This window comes from Akanthomyces muscarius, chromosome 4 (assembly GCF_028009165.1).
Source record: "Akanthomyces muscarius strain Ve6 chromosome 4, whole genome shotgun sequence".
NCBI classification, from domain to species: Eukaryota; Fungi; Ascomycota; class Sordariomycetes; order Hypocreales; family Cordycipitaceae; genus Akanthomyces; species Akanthomyces muscarius.
Genome location: NC_079244.1, coordinates 1,750,294 through 1,765,015, shown reverse-complemented (window position 1 = coordinate 1,765,015; position 14,722 = coordinate 1,750,294). Strand labels below are relative to the sequence as shown.

Genomic DNA, 14,722 nt, shown 5'->3' with positions numbered 1-14,722 from the left:
GCTCCGCTCAACACGGCACCACTGACCGTCACGATTAAACTCCCTACCGTTGAACGAAGCCTTGGATTCATAGCTACAGCTTATCGAATTTACGAGCATCGCGACACTTTGCCATCTCTAATTGTTTCTCTTCTTTTTCTACTCCGCCGCGTCCCCTGCGACGTCATTGGCAATCGCTTCTAATTGTGGATGCGGGCGCCGTCCGCATTCTTGCCATCCGCGCTGCATTCCAACAAACACCATAATGCCCCATACAGATTCTGAAGCCTCACGCGAGGCAGAGAGGCAGGCGAGACACCAACATTCTGCTAGTGTTGACCAGCGGTCGCGGGCCCTTGTTCCCATGTACGTGCCCTATTTTGATCCGCGTGCCGTCAAGTGTGGACATGTGTGTGTATACTCTGTTATTATAGAGCTACACCACAATCTCACACAGCGCAGCATCGCCATTGCCTGTCAAGAGACTGACACGAAAGCAGGTGGGACAGCTCCGACCCAGAGCGTGCGCCGCCGCCTCTGCCACTTAACCCACAATCCCCCAAACTCACTTCGCGTACCGGCACCTCGAGCGCTATCCAGAACGCCCATGCTGCTCTCAACGAGCGAGCCCGCGAGAGCGCCAACACCCACAGCTCCGGCCGACGCCTAGACGGCTCCCCGGAGAGAGCGCTTGTCAAAGGCGGAACCCATCGGCGCATGCAATCGCTGCAGCCCGGCAGTGTACGCGATCTTAGTTGGATGATTGAGCAGGGCTCGAGCCGTCCTTGCACACCGACCGAGTCCGTTGCTTCCTCGGTACCGTCCGCCCCCGGCCCCAGCTTAACGCCGATTGTTCGACCTGCTCCTCGTCGCCACGCGACCCAGAGCATCCTGGGTGAAAACACACCACCTCCTTCATCTACTATGCTTGCTCTGCAAAGCATGTCCTCTCAATCCTCTCTCAGAGAGGGCGAGCCTCTATCAAATGTCACAAATGGCGCTACGGCACCAGAAAAGCCCCAGAGCTCTCTGGATGGCTTGTCAATCCAGCTTCTCAGCTTGACAAACATTGCTAGCTCCCTGCAAAAGGAGATGGCTGCTCTGACTCGACGAAGCAGAGACAATGCCACGGATCTTCTTAGTCTCAAGGAAGCTACCACTACCAGAGACGAGGATATTCGCAAGAGCATACGCGATTTGGTTGGTCGGGTCGATGACCAAACCAGCCGCCTTTCCATCACCTCGCTCAACAACCTCCTGCTCGACAACAAACCTCACCCCACCTCTCCTCCAAGTCGATCAATTCACCTGCCCAGAATACCATCTCCGAAGAGCTTTGCCGACTCCATCGATCGCGGATCGGTTAGCACCCCCTCACTTACCGGAGGCGAGGCTTCTGCCTCTGTCATTCTCCTCGAAAGGATTCTCCGTGGACTTGGCACAGCCGATGGCGAAGATTCTCTTGTTGGCTTGCTTGTGCAGCTCTCACATAAGCTCTCCGGCCTGGCAACCTCGACCAAAGTTGATGAGCTGGCTCAATATGTCCGTCATCAGACCGAAAATGCGCTCGTACAATCTGCGGCAAATAACACTCGACCCATAAGCTCTGGTGGTCTGGAACTCGATCTTCCTCGTGGTCCCATGTCACAGCGCGTGGAGCATCTTTTACAAAACATCGACAGCCGTCGCTCATCCGCTCCGAGTACCCGAGGTGCCGAGTTGTTGAACGACGATCTTCTCAATATCATTCGCTCCGTCAAAGACAGCGTTGCGCAAGGCGGTGGACTTACGGCTGAGGTTAAGGCATTGGTACGTGAGCTACGCGGCGAGGTTCTCGGTATGGGACGAGAAATTGCCAAACGCCTGGAGACCATGGACTCCGCACCACGCGGAGAGGAAGAGCCTGACCACGAGAGGAAAGATGAGGTATCACGTGTCATTGACCAAGGTCTGCTGCAAATGAAGGAGCAGCTCAACAACGTCCTCCGCGAGCACCGACGACAGTCTGCATCTTCTTCTTCGTCTCAGAAGACAGTAGTTGACTACCAAGAAATTTACAATGCAATGCGTGCTGCCCTTCGGGATAACGAGGCGACTCGTGGCGATGTGCCGGATCTCAGCCGCGAGGATGTTATCGAAGCTGTGCGCGATGCTTGGGAGGCTTACAAGCCAGAGGTCGATGTCGAGAAGTCTGCTCTGGAGCGCGAGGATATCATGGCTTGCCTGAAGGAAGGTCTTCAGGACTATCAGCCTCAGGACGAGCGCCCTCCTACTGCGACAAGAGATGAAGTCTTTACGGCAGTTGTGGAAGGCCTCAAGCACTTCGTGCCTCCTCAAATGGACACCCCGGCTTCTTTATCCCGAGATGAGATAATCGAGGCTGTGCGAGACTGTCTGGAGGAGTTTGAGTTCCCAGTGGCTGCTGCTGCCATTGGCAACGGCAGCGATATGACGCACCAGGATGTTGTCCACGCTGTCAAGGAAGGGCTTAGCGGGTTCGAGGTTCCCCGAGGTGGTAATCTGTCCAGCGAGAGTAACGACGAGATCATGTGCCGCCTCCAAGACATTATGGAGTACATGAAACTGGAGTTTAGAGCCGTCTCAGAGGAGGCAAAGGACAACGTTGCCGCCAACGGACGCGATACTGAGCAAGTTCTTGATGCGACCAAAGATGGCCTCGAGAACCTACGTGCTTCCATCGAAAGTTATGTTGACCGCGTCTCTGGTGAATCAGACAATCAACAATTTATGGACACCCTTGCGCGAACAATGGAGGAGTTCAAGGAGGACATCGGTAGACTTGTCTCTGAGGCCAATGATAGCTCCCGAAGTGAGCTCCAGAGCGAACTGGAAGGCATTCGTGAGATTGTTAATACGTCGATGGTTCCAGCTACTCTCACCCCCCCAGGATCCAACAAAGAGCTTATGGAAGCCCTTCAAAACGGCATCAACGGCCTTCGTCAAGACATTCACCGGCCACGTGCCGACACTAGCGAGATTTTGGATGCCATCAATGATGGTCTAAATGACTTGCGTGCAGGTATCGACCGTGTCACCCACAAGCCCGCGGATCTGACCGCGAATGATGAGATTTTGGATGCTCTTAAGGCAGGCCTGGACTCCGTTCGATCCGATATTGAGACACTGCGCGACAGCAGCAGTGAGCGTGCAGTTGCCGCCGTCCCGCGAGAAGAGGAAGATCACACCAAAGCCATCATTCCTGTCGACACGGCCAAGCAGGATGATATCAAGAACCTCGAGGTCCTGATTACCCAGCTGCGCATCAAGGTGGAAGCCATGGAGCCGGACGCAGAGACTGTCCATAAGGAGGACATTGCTCGCTTGGAAGACATGCTCCGCAACGTACAAGAGGGCGTAGACAACATCCATGCCCAAGAGGGCGCCTCCTCTGCTAGAGCCGTTGGCGAAGAGGAATCGACCGCTGCTAATGGCGATGCTGCCACCAAGGACGACGTGGTTGCTATTGAGACTATTCTCCGAAACACAAAGGATCGTCTCGATGACTTGATTGAGGGGGATCAAGCTGTCCGAAAGGAGCACATCGATGCCATCTCTGCGATGATGAACGAGCATAAAGATACTATTGGCGCATTTTCTGGCCATTTCGAAGGCATCTCTCGCAGGGAAGACGTGGCCAACTTGGAGGAACTTATAGCTCAAGTCATCATTGGCATCGATGACCTCAAGCAAACTTCCCCCAAGGATGCTGAAACCGACGAAAGCGTCAAAAAGTCTGACGTTGAAGCTATCGAAGCCCGCGTCCTCGAAATCAAGTCTGCTCTTGACGGCCTTTCAGATATGGACTTTGCTGCCATTTCAAACAAAGAGGACGTGTCCGGCCTGGAGGCTCTCATCAAGGAGGCCAAGGAGAAGCTCGACGAATACGCTGAAACCTCTACAAAGGCCTTGGAGGAACGTCAGGCTGAGATCGTTGGAGTTGGCGAGAGAGTATCCGATGTCAAAACCTTTTTGGAGGAGTTTCAAGAGGCTATTCAGACCAAGCTCGACGACGGCGCCACTGGCGTTGAGGCTCTTGGCAAGGTTCTCGAGACAATTGGCGAGAAGATTGACAAGAACGAAAATGTCGGCGATGATCTTAAGGAAATGTTCGATACGATGAAGTCCGAGTTTGAGATTTCCAAAGAAGTCGTCGCTGGCGCTAGACTGGAATCCGACGAGAAGCTCCAAGAAACCGCCGATGGTATTGCCTCCAAGGTTGACGAAAAGATTGGCGAGCTCATTGCCAAGTACGACGACTACCAGGCTCAGCTTGAGGAGAAAACGAAGGCTGGGGAGGAGCGAAATGTCGAAATTGAAGCAGCGATCGTGTCGACCAAGACAGTTTCCGAAGAGCTGAAGCTTTTGGTAGACACACTCGGCTCTGCAGTCACGGAATCGTTGGAAAAGGTGGAAGAAGCTTCGAAGACTGTCTTTGAGAAGGTCGATGAGCTTGCTTCCAAGTCTGGTGAAATGGAAGCGGGCGATAAAGATGAGCACCAGCAGACTCGCGACCAGGTACAAGCCGCTGTATCTGCTGTCGAGGGCCTGCAAGGTGAACTGAAGGAGTACCAACCTCAGATTCTCGAGGCTGTGAAGGACATCCTTCTCCTGGTTGGTGAGCACTACGAGCACTCGAAATCGTCTGTCAGCGATATTCAAGAAAAGATCGTGGAAGTGAAGCCTTTTGACCAGGCTATGCTTCCTCCTCCTCCTGAGAAGTATGACGATTCCGAGGTGAAGGAAAAGCTCAGCGTGCTCGCCGACCAGAAATACGACGACTCCGAGATTCGTGAGAAGCTCGACCGCCTGGCTGAGCAAAAGTTTGATGATTCTGCTCTCCATGAGAAGCTGGATAGACTGACCGACCACCACGCATCCACTGTTGCCGCCTTTGCGCAGCTCGAGACTCTGGAAAAGGTTCACAAAACTGTGAATGACAATGCGGCCCAACTATCCGAGTACCTCGCGAACCAGACACAACGTATCGCGGACGATCACGAAGACCGCGAAAAGACTCTCCAGGATACTTGTCTTGCCCTCGAACGAAAACTCGCCGAGCAGGAGCACCTTACTGCCTCAGTTGCCAGCCTGCAGCAAGAGGAGGACAGAATGAAGCAGAGCGTTCTCGGCTTGCGTACTGAACAGGAGAGCTTGATCCGTCAGCGCACGCGCCTCACTGGAGATGTCTCATCTCTTGAAACCGCTCTGCGTCTCCGCAAGGAAGAGCTGGCCGAAATGGAAGCCAGAGCAGAGCGTCTGGAGCGCCGTATCGTCGAAGGTGTCATGGACCACTCTCGAGTGCTTCTTATGAACAAGAGCGCTTCTAGTGGCCGCGACAATATGGACAGGAAGAGGGTCAGGAAGCCAGCAGCTGTCGAGGGCGAGGCTAAGCCGTCACCGCGACCAGCTGCCGTCAACATGGCGCTGTCCACACGACGCAGCCTTGCCCCCTCGACACCAAACGGAGCTGGGCGACGTATTGCATCGCTCAGCCAGATGACACCCAGCAATTCCTCTTCGTCTATCAAGAGAAGCCAGAGTGTGCGGACGCCTGCTGGCGGGTCCACCCACAGGAAGAGAAGCTGGGGTGGTGGTCTGGGCAAGGGCTTTGGCATCGAAGACAAGGAGAATGTACGCGTCGACGAGACTCTCGAGGAGGTTTCCGAGGTTGGCAGTAGAGCTGTCTCCCGAGAACTGGCCTTGCAAGGACGCAACAGTTTTGCTGGCACGGAGCTGTCATCACTGCTGGACTCGGCGCGAGAAGAGGATGAAGACGAGACAGAAGACGGGCACAGCGACGCGGATACGATGCGAAGAACCAGCGGCGGCACGACGATTGTATCGGGCAGTGACCGGTATACTGAGTCGGACATGTACAGCGACTACTCGGACACGGCGAGTGAATGGACTTCACTTGTCAATGGCGAGAGGAGCTCGATTGGAGCCGCGGAGGGGAACGAGCTGACGCTTCACAATGAGGCCAGCTGAAAAGGGAGGAGATGGAGCAATAACGGACAGAATGTGATTTTTTTAAGCGATGTGCGTTTTTGGTTAGGAATGGGTTTTAGGCGCCTTCTTTCTCATTCTCTTTCTTTTGTCCTTTGTGTTGCAGCAGAGGTTATTATTATTATGAAGTGTATAATGTATCTACACATATAAATGTACACATGTTTATGAGTACTACTTTATATAAAACAATTATTGAATAAAGAAATGTGTGCTGTGATCTTGCGTCGCGATATGTTGGCATTGAATCTGGTGGAGGCCACTGCGACAGCTTTTCGTCGATGGATGGATGCACACTGAATGCCCCGCCATCTTCTCTCTCCCATCAACCACATCCGACTACAACAGCCACAGCAGCCATGGCCGAGGAAAACTACCTATCGACACCTGAACTGTCGCCTCTCGAGCAAGAGGTGCTGGATGAATACGAGCGATTGGCCAACAACATGAAGCAGGTAAGCGCCTTCTTCTCGCAGCAGAGTCGCCCATTTTGCTGGACCCCGCGACGCGCCGCCGCCGTCCACGGAGTCGCGTCACCCAGCCCAACCTCCAGGATAAACTCGCCATTTCCGCGGAGCATGCATTTTTGCTCTTCCTGGAGGAGACGGGGAGATGTCATGGAACCTTGGCTAATTGGGGGGGAAAATACAAGCTCGCCACGCTGCTCGACAGGCTCGCGTCCAACCCGACGACCGACATCCTCGACGGCCTGCGCGACCTCGAGCGCAAGACGAGCATGGCCTTTACGCTGCTCAAGGCCAGCGTGTACAGCATCGTCCTGCAGCAGGAGATTGACTGGGGCGCGGGCGGCGGCGCGGGCGGCGATGCTGGGCACGCCCCCGCGGCGGCGACGTCGAGTGCCATGGGGAGCGACTACGACGACTGAAACGATCACGAGTCTCTTTTTTCCCCTCCAAGGACAATATTTCTTTTCTTCTGATACCCCGGCATACAGTCACACATTCTACCTCATTCTAGTTATTTACTGTGCATAAAACACAAATTCCATCACATGCATTAAAAGGCAGTCGTTTTTTATTGCGTAAAACCTTTTCCTAGGTATATATGTATATTGTACAAGTTTTGGTATACAGGCCTTTATATCGAAAGGGCCGACATCCTTTAGTGAAAACTAGATATGGAAAGAAGCAACTTTGGCTCGATGAAACAGACGCATAGTACTTTTCGATTCCGTGCGATAAAAACAGGATTGTGCTTTAGTGCCCATTCTCCATGCTTTGGGTGAGTCGCAAAAACAAAAAGGCTTAATGTACAGAGCCGCCGTAGTAGACCTTGCGCGCGTCGGCGAGCTTCTTGCCGCGGCCGCGCGCAATCTCCTCGGGGTCGGCCTGGTTCAGCAGCGCCTTGTAGGTGGCAAAGACCGAGTTCATCGGGTTCTTGGCGCGCGGCATGCGGGCGGCGAGGTCGTGCAGGCCGACGGCGCGGCACATTTCAAAGATGCGGTGGGGGACGCGAAGACCGAAGCCTGCGGCGCGAGTAAGTCGTTAGCTCGACGAGTTCTAGAACAAGAGGATATACAGGAAGAGGGGGGGGGAAGGGATTGCGTACCTGGGGGTCGGTTAAACAGCTCCACGACGGTGCCGCCGACCTTGGCCGTCGCGTTGCCGTACACGGTGCGGTCCTCGTAGCGGCGGACGGCCTTCATGTTGCGGATGGCGAGCATCTGGGCGGTGACGACGGCGGTGCTGCTGTCGGTCGACTTGGCCATGCCGAGGCCGAGGCGGCCGGCGCCGTTGCCGGCAATGGCGACGATGCTGGCGCTGCGGATCTTGCCCATGCGCGTCTGGTTGCTGACGGACCGCGTGACGAGGATCTTGCAGTAGAGCGACTTGATGTCGGCGAGCGCCAGCCCCGTCACGCGCTTGATCTCCTGGTACTCGCCGAGCTCGTCCTGGCCGGCGTCCTCGGGGTCGGCCGCGCGCTTGTACCGGCCCTCGACGCCGGGCACCTTGCCGAGCTCGGGCGCCTCGGCCGACTCGGCGCGCTCGAGGCCCGCGGGCCCGTCCTCGATCATCTCGATGCTCGTGGGGGACACCTCCGTCGACGTGTCCTCGGCGACGAGCCGCTCGAGCTCCGCCTTCCACTCGGCCTCGATGGCCTCGTCGAGCTTCTGCACCTGCGCCTCGGTGAGCAGCGCCGACGGGTCCGCGTCCTTGTCGCTTGATGCATCGGCGGCAGCATCGTCGTCCTCGACTAGGTACTTTTGCAGCGCATCCGGGTTCTTCTCCAGCTCCGCGAGCTCCTCTTCCGTGAGGTCAATCATGTCCACGCCCTGGGTGTCCTTGACGCGGCGCAGCGCGCGCGCCATGGCCCGTGTGAGCTGCGTGTCCGTCTTGCGGTCCGCCATCTCGGAGAAGCGCGCCGAGAACTGGTCCATCCAGTCCTGCTCGTCGAGCCACTTGTGCTCGCGCGGCTTGCCCTCGGGCTGCGGCATGAGGTCGAATCGCGGATCGAGCTTTGTGTAGTCTTCGACGTACGTCGGCCGGTACGGGTCATCGCGTATGCGGCCCTGGATGAGCAGGTCCTCGGCGTCGACGGCCGCCTCGCCGGCCTGGATGGCTTCCATCTGCTCGGGCGTGTACTTGCTGCGCAGCTGCTCGAGCTGCTCCCTGCTGTACTCGGGCAGGAGCTCCTTTTTCGCCTGGGTCATCTTGGCGGGCGTCTGCGTCAGGCCCATCTCCTCGGCCTTGATGTTCTGGAATCGCGGCTGTCGCTTGGCGCGGGCGGCGACGGAGCTGTGGAATAGTCGGCAGGGGGCGACGGCTGCTGCTGCGTTCGTCGGGGCGACGCACTTGCGCAGGGCGCTGCGCGCCGGCCGTACAACGCTCATGGCCGCTTTGTGTGTAGCCTTGGCCGCGGGGGAGAGCAAGCTTGTACAGGGCAATTGGCTGCGCGGGATAATTCACAGGCTGGCTGCTGAGCAATTGAGGTGCTCCTTTTGTACTGGCGCGATGTCTACTCACACGAGCTTGGGGGAGATTTTTCTGGCCCTGAAAATGCGTTGTCGCTAATTGCATCAGCCACACGGAGCACCGCCACTAGACGCCGCTGTTGTGGCCCGTGCGATCATCACGTGCGCATCCTTCTAGAACATTACTGCAATAGGAAATCCGCCGAAGTACATGATGATCGAGTGTGTCTCACGCAAAGTTCAGATATGTACCGAATGTTCGGAAAAAGTGTATTGGCTCCCTTTATGACTGATTTGGCGGTTGGTTGTTTCGTTTGTATTTGCCTCTAAATTGGTCACATCATGCTGCGCTAGGCCCCTCCGTGAACGCGGCAGAGACAGACAGCTCTTAGCAATTCTAACCACAAGGCCAGAACGAGACACATCCGACCTTGCCGAACCATTTCCTGAGAATTTTGTTTTTCTGTAATGTCGGAAGATACGGCCCCGGATCTGACGACTCTGTGCAGCCGTACAATATCCACTTCGTCCTAAGCCATCGGGCAAGGCAACCCTCGCAATGAGTCGGCTGCCTAAGAAGCCCACTCAACTGCTGCCAAAGCGGCGACGTGATAAAAAACGAGGAAACTGAGGCTCGAGAGATTGGCATGATCTTTCTTTTACTATCTACACACCCCATTTCAGAACTTCATCGGCGCTGTACTGTGCAACTCAACTTGTAAGGCAACCTGGCCCCCTCCCTGCCTTTCCCCTCTCCCGCCTTTTCGGCCTGTCGATCACAGCCTATCAGCCCCCATGTACAACGCGCTCGTCTGTAGCACCACAATTGTGAGCCGAAGAATGCATTGCGTGAATGGCGCAACAGAAAGAAAGCAAAATTAGATCTGAATCATATGCCAACTGCAGGGTTTTCCCCTTGTTGGGCTAGTTCACCGAGCCTTACTTTCTATCATAAATCAGATTCTTGACACCATGTGGTGTTACGCCATGCGCAGCTGTTGCAAGATCGAACCGCCGCCACGTTCTACACGTGGACATTGTTGATTGCCCTCCTCACCCTGTTGCGCGCTTTCTGCCGGCCACCATTGCCCGACAGGAAGCATAATCCAGAACGTTGGGTATTGATTAGAGTGCATTTTGGGCCGTCGTCAGCCCCAAAGCCAAGGGACCTTGCAGTGTGATTCGGCCTCTGTCGGCATCACTATTGTACCCCGCGCGAGCGACCATCGTGATTGCATATGCCGCATTTGAGACATGTATAGTTAGGTGCTACTGCATGACCAGTTGCGGTGCTGCATATGGAAGTGGAAAAAGTAATGCAGCCCGTCCGGGATGATCCTTTCCCCCCCGCATGCATGTCAAGTACGGTTGGTTGAGCCGATGCCAGGAGCCTTCACACCGGCGTCTCACAATGCAGCCTCGTGCCTTGCTGGGCCTGGGGGAATCCTTTTGGAAACCACCACGGCGCTATTTAAAGACACATGTGGAATCCTGCGAATTCATTTCTCTGAGACAGCTAGCATGCATTGCATCTCGGAGGCTTGGGAAGGGCTTGGCTGTATTAATTTTAATTCTTTTGCTAAAGGGTGATGACGACAGTCAACCGAAGCAATGCTACCCAACCATGTTACACTTGCCGGTGTTCAGAACATCAGGAGACGGAGCAATGGGCCCCTCCCCGAAAATGTCGCCAGTAAAAAAAAAGGAAATTAGAATGTGCATGTGTGAACTACCTCACACTGCGCCTCTGTCACTTATCGCGTTCAGTTTGGCGACGGCCTCTTCTGCCGTGGCACCCAGCGGGCGGCCTTGCCCGCATCGCTCGAATACGCCAACCCCACACCCGTTGTCTACTTATTTACCCCTCGCGTCCTCATTTCTCTTTAGTTCCAAAGCACAAGCATACCTCTCTCGTCACATGACGCTGTTGGTTGCCTTTTTTCCTCGCTTGTCCCGCCGCCTCTTTCAGGCGAACCGGTTGTGTAACTTACCAGGCTTGGCTCGGTGTTTCGCCCTTTGCGTTTCCACTTTGAGCATTCTTGGTTCCTTTCCGATTGTAAAAAAAGGCTCGAGACGTTTTTTGCCAGCTCCTCGGGTTAACTACTTTGAGTCTAGTAAATATGTATGTGGTGGGTGGCCAGCCCATGCAAGATGCGGTTTCCGTCATGTGTTTTACAGTAGTCTCGCGGGGCGCAGTTTAGCTTCAGGCAGCAACGCATATGCATCATGTGTGCGGTGGCACAGCATGCCGATATCTACTGGTGCACTTGTACGTCCTGAATCGGAAATTCAAAAGGAATGACGGGGAGATTCAGATAGCAAATGCCGTAATATGCAGTAGAAGGCGACATCGCTTGGGTGTCGTTGCACGTGGCATGTAGAGTAAAGCGGCTTTGGCGTGCCGTCCTCTGAAACCGCAATTGAGCTCGTCACGGCAGCAGCAGGGTTAGTGGCTATCAGTAATTATTGACATAGAGAGAATGAGGAAATTAGAACGTACTGCGAATGATGAAAACGAAAAACACTGATAAAAACCCAAACACCTTCATTTGCTCAAGTGGCGTTGTGTCGACCCCATATACTAGCATCACCTATTCGAAGGCGTGACCTCGTTTCTCTTACAATTTTTCATTTTTCATTATCTAAAGCTAAATACCTATCTAGCTACCTACATACTTATCTATGAATGTTAGTGAGCCAGTGTAAATGCGTTGAGAAGTAATCGTATGCCTTTCGTGTACCATGCCGTCGAATTCTCGCTTTTTGAATCCAACCTGTAAACCAGTGATGACCAAAGAGACCGTTCACAACTAGTTTGATTTTGACCAGTCTCTGGAGCAGTCTTGACTCAAAATTGAACCCTAGATGATTTCGTCACGCCATCCTCATGACTGACATCCAATCTGAGGCAGGTTTCCCCCCCAGGATTTGCCACGAGCTGGGCTGCTGAACATCCTGTAATCTGTTCGTATCGGACTTTGTCAAAGCCCAATGAGCCTCTGGTCCGATGTAGTTACACTGTCGGCGATTTAGACATAGCACTGGCACAAATGGCAGACTTCGACCTCCATTGTTGCTGTGCCTGCGATCTCCAGTCAATTCGCGTTGGAAGAAGCAATTCTCAACAAGGAGGCTAGCATCACTAGCATGTGCCGAATGAAGGGTAGAGCGGCGTTCACCCTCAAACTGCTCGAATCGTCTTCCCAGAAAATCAGATCCGCCGTGCTGGAAGTGGCATTGCTGGTAGACTTCGGCCCACTCCGTCGCCGCATCTGCGCTCGCAGAGTGAGCCCGCGTTGGAAGATTCAAGTCTCTTCGGGCACGTCAGCGTCTTGTTCAAATTGCGAACTGACAGTAAAACGGCTCGCGCCTTCGTCCCACGCGATCCAGTTCCCTAGACTACATATTCGGCGTCCGAGCCAGAGTAGGCGCTGACGTCGCTCATCTCCAAGTGAGGGCGGCTCAAACATCTTCTCATCATCTTCAATCTTTTTGCTAGAAAACCAATCTTGAGGGAAGTAGTTCTTCGCAAGTTCGAGCCCTCGCATACCATAATCTTCTGCTAGTGGACGCAGAGGCTCGTTGCGTGGCGGCCGTGGAAACTCTGCATTCGCCATTCTCGGCTTCGACATTAGGGCAGGATAAGCCTCGTTAAGTACGTCAGCGACGCGTTTCCATGGAACATGGTCCGCAACGAGTGACATGGCTTTAGGGTGCTGAGCCAAATAATATAAAAAGACCATAATTGTGTGAAAAAAGGGAAGACAGTTGATATCTGCTTTGCGCCAGAAAACAATGTCGCATGTTTGCATTACAAACGATCTTGCAGTTTCAAATGTTTTGGCGGCAGTGGCCTCGTCGATAACATTCTTCGCAGCTGCAGGATCGAGGGCTGGTGTAGCAGGCGCATCAGCTTTTTCACCGGCTAAGAGAGCTACCTTGAGGGGGTTGGTAGTTGCGCCGTAACCGAGAAGAGAGCAGATGAGAGAGATAGCTATATAGTAGCTAGGTAATACCATGTTAGTTAACTTGAGCAGGCATAAAAAAGAGGTTAACACTTACCCTGGATGGAGCCAGTCCTTGTTCCTTTCCGCGATGTTCCTATCCAGAGTACTAAGAAATTCGGCCATAGAGTCCTCTAGTTCCTCGCGCTTAAGTCCAGAAAACAGGATGGCATGAATTCTGACAAACTCCCCGTCGGATGAATCTAGCGAGGTTGTCCTTCCCAAAATTGGCTTGAAAAGCGACATAATGCTGTCCCAGGCGCTCGGGAAGGGAGCCGGGACGCATAGTGACTTGTTATAGTAATATAACTGCTGTAGGGCATCGGGCCTGGCAAGAATAGCCAGATGATGATAAAGCCGCCCAACCTCTGGTGAACGATCTGAAGCCTTTGAATACCAAGCTCGGGAGACGGAAGTCCAAGTCTCACGATCCCGAATATCATCGTCCTCAATAGCCATACGGTATCTGCTTAGATCCCCAAGACATTCGATCCAAGTTCCCACAAAACCAGGCACAGTCTCATATAAAAGTGTCATAGTGCTATATGCAATACATATAAACGTGAGCATATGTTCCCGCGAGTCGGGCAATCTTTTGCGAAGGAGTTCCAAAAATGATTGGATGCCGTAGCGCCACATGCGCGCAGGCATGTTATACCTGGCGGGAAGGCGGCGAAGCGCTGCATTAGCTGACGGATGTTGGCAAGCGAGAAAGAAATCATGGTGTTCGTGTAGCAGTGTTCGATGTAAGCCGATAAGTTTCTGATATTGCTCTACGCTGAGCTTTTGAGATTGCGGGATCCTCTTCTCTGGAGAAACACTTAGTTCCATGCACTTAGCCTCGACCAGCCTCAGACCTTCCTCAATGCCTGTGACTTCCTGAGCTAGCTGCTCTTTGGAGATGGGCCGTGTCTCGGGTTGCCGGAGAAATGAGAAGTCAGGGATAGTGGTCATATCGGCTGGGTGCACTTCAGGGACAACGGGCTGGTCCATCGAAGAAGGGCGGTTGATGTGCCTTGCTCGCCTCGGTGTCGAAGCCTTGGCGCGGGAACCTCGACTCTTAGGTTCATCCGGTGGGTTCCAAAGCTGTCGGCCAGTTACGTTCTTGGCTGCATCGCCACGATCAAAATCACTAGCAACACCGCTGCGGCGATGAGAGCGACCGGGCGTGGTGGGAGGTGACGAAGCCGGGGCGAGAGACGAGGATGGCGATCGCGCTTTCTTGTGCTTTGAAGAGACAGAAGCTTCCCGCTGGGCAGATTTCATCTGGTGGTCACCTTTCCCACTGGTAGTGAAATCCTTGTCCTCTACCTGTTTTGTGGCATTTGCGGACTGGGACGAAGTGCTTCCCGATCTAAAGGTTTAAGCGACATATTCTGAGAGTCGAAGGAGATAAAGTGGACTGACCTTTGGCTGGGTGGATTGATGGCCATTTTTCTAAATGCCTCGATAATGTCGGCGTCTCCAGTGAGTGTCGGGTGCTTGGGTTCATCGGCGCGAACATGGGCGCGAAAAGCTTCGATGTCCGGCAAAATGTCCTCGGCGCAGGAGGGACAGCTGAGATTAGGCTCAGAAGGCTCCTGACGAGAATTATTGCGAAGGTGAGTGACCCAGCGTTTTTGAAATTCAGCCATGACCAGTTTCACGACAACTGCCGCGCAAGTGGACAGGCTGAGAGACTGGAGACAAGAGCGCGAGTCCACTCGGCGGAGACGGGAATGACGAGCCTACGTATTCACGGGTTGGCCGGAAAGTAAGACGGCGGCGGGCTGCTGCACGC

At 54.1% G+C, this 14,722-nt stretch overlaps 4 protein-coding genes across 4 annotated transcripts; 2 read left to right on the top strand and 2 right to left on the bottom strand.

The window, feature by feature from the left end:
- Nucleotides 1-244: 244 nt before the first annotated feature.
- Nucleotides 245-5,988, top strand: LMH87_011254 (uncharacterized protein; the record flags this gene model as incomplete). Its single annotated transcript, XM_056200364.1, has 2 exons — nt 245-345; nt 480-5,988. The coding sequence occupies 2 exons, from the start codon at nt 245-247 to the stop codon at nt 5,986-5,988; spliced, it is 5,610 nt and encodes a 1,869-aa protein (XP_056052220.1).
- Nucleotides 5,989-6,365: 377 nt separating this feature from the next.
- Nucleotides 6,366-6,892, top strand: LMH87_011253 (uncharacterized protein; the record flags this gene model as incomplete). Its single annotated transcript, XM_056200363.1, has 2 exons — nt 6,366-6,461; nt 6,659-6,892. 2 exons carry the CDS (start codon nt 6,366-6,368, stop codon nt 6,890-6,892), a joined length of 330 nt encoding a protein of 109 aa, XP_056052219.1.
- A 379-nt stretch (nt 6,893-7,271) lies between these two features.
- Nucleotides 7,272-8,857, bottom strand: LMH87_011252 (uncharacterized protein; the record flags this gene model as incomplete). Its single annotated transcript, XM_056200362.1, has 2 exons — nt 7,272-7,492; nt 7,576-8,857. 2 exons carry the CDS (start codon nt 8,855-8,857, stop codon nt 7,272-7,274), a joined length of 1,503 nt encoding a protein of 500 aa, XP_056052218.1.
- Nucleotides 8,858-12,243: 3,386 nt separating this feature from the next.
- Nucleotides 12,244-14,576, bottom strand: LMH87_011251 (uncharacterized protein; the record flags this gene model as incomplete). The annotated part of the gene is made up of 6 exons (XM_056200361.1): nt 12,244-12,433; nt 12,489-12,542; nt 12,758-12,943; nt 13,001-13,270; nt 13,340-14,296; nt 14,350-14,576. The coding sequence occupies 6 exons, from the start codon at nt 14,574-14,576 to the stop codon at nt 12,244-12,246; spliced, it is 1,884 nt and encodes a 627-aa protein (XP_056052217.1).
- Nucleotides 14,577-14,722: the final 146 nt, after the last annotated feature.